Raw genomic sequence first — 1,027 nt, 5'->3', positions numbered from 1 at the left:
CCTCATGCCATTAATGCATGTTACTAACTCAACTTCCTCCCTTTCCTGGAGTCTTGTGCTCTCTCGCCCCTCCCCTCCCATCTCTTCCTGCAGGTGTTTCTGGTTCTGGATTTCTGGTTGGAGTCACCTGCTACCTCCATGTTTTTGCTCCACACCCTCTTTCTCTTACCCCCAACCAGTTGAGGTTTTTCCAGTTGTGGTTTATTTGGACGCACGCCTTTGTAAACCTCTCAAGTGACTCCTGTTATATTACCGTTCATATTTATTCTGTTGATATTACATTGTGTGTAATTTGAGTCTCTCTTTCTCTGCATTTTTCTATTGTAATTGGAGTATGCATTGGCGAGTGCCCATATTCTCTCCATCACATCTTTTATTGACTATGTGTATGTTAATCTGGGGGATTTGTATATGTTTAAACCAATAAACTAAACTAGAGCAACGAATGAGGGTTCATCCGCCGCTGAAAATAGTCCCTATAAAAAAATCTCATTAAGGATAACTAGCTTCTGTAATTTATCATTCATTATTTAAATAATGAGCCTTAAAGGACTAAAAACAAAGACCCCAGTGGCTCGATGCTGCTGCACCAAACTCCACTCAAAAACACAACATTTCCATTGACTTGAGAATAATTAGCAGTAAAGCGACTTCCTGTCTGGATGATGTCAGAGGGCTTTCACTCAGGTGACACCCGGGGTTAAAAGCTCACCTTGGCGAGCTTCTTGCGAAACTCCACAGCGTGGTGATGGTCGTGGTAGTGAGTCACGTTCTGGAGAGAAAGAGAGAGAAACAGGCGTTATCACGTCAATCTGTTCCCTGTGTGTGTGTGTGTGTGTGTGTGTGTGTGTGTGTGTGTGTGTGTGTGTGTATTCACTTTCTCTGAAAACCACAGAAAGTTGATATCGATATTAAGATCAACCACACGCCGCCGCCGCCACACATTCCCACACTGTAAAAAAACACTATCCATTTATTCATCTAACTCTCAGCAAGAAATCCAACAACGGGGGGGGGGGGGGGGGGG

The 1,027-nt window shown here is 43.7% G+C and overlaps 1 protein-coding gene across 1 annotated transcript in view; it reads right to left on the bottom strand.

Annotated features, from left to right (window-relative positions):
* The window catches only part of il22 (interleukin 22), a 5,521-nt gene that overhangs the window by 1,529 nt on the left and 2,965 nt on the right, over positions 1-1,027 (bottom strand). Inside the window, exon 5 of the mRNA XM_034863142.1 lies at positions 713-772. Within this exon, the coding sequence (XP_034719033.1) occupies positions 713-772 (60 nt within the window). The remainder of the gene's footprint in view (positions 1-712; positions 773-1,027) is intronic.

Source organism: Etheostoma cragini, chromosome 23, assembly GCF_013103735.1.
Source record: "Etheostoma cragini isolate CJK2018 chromosome 23, CSU_Ecrag_1.0, whole genome shotgun sequence".
NCBI classification, from domain to species: Eukaryota; Metazoa; Chordata; class Actinopteri; order Perciformes; family Percidae; genus Etheostoma; species Etheostoma cragini.
This window is presented reverse-complemented; position numbering and strand designations above follow the sequence as displayed.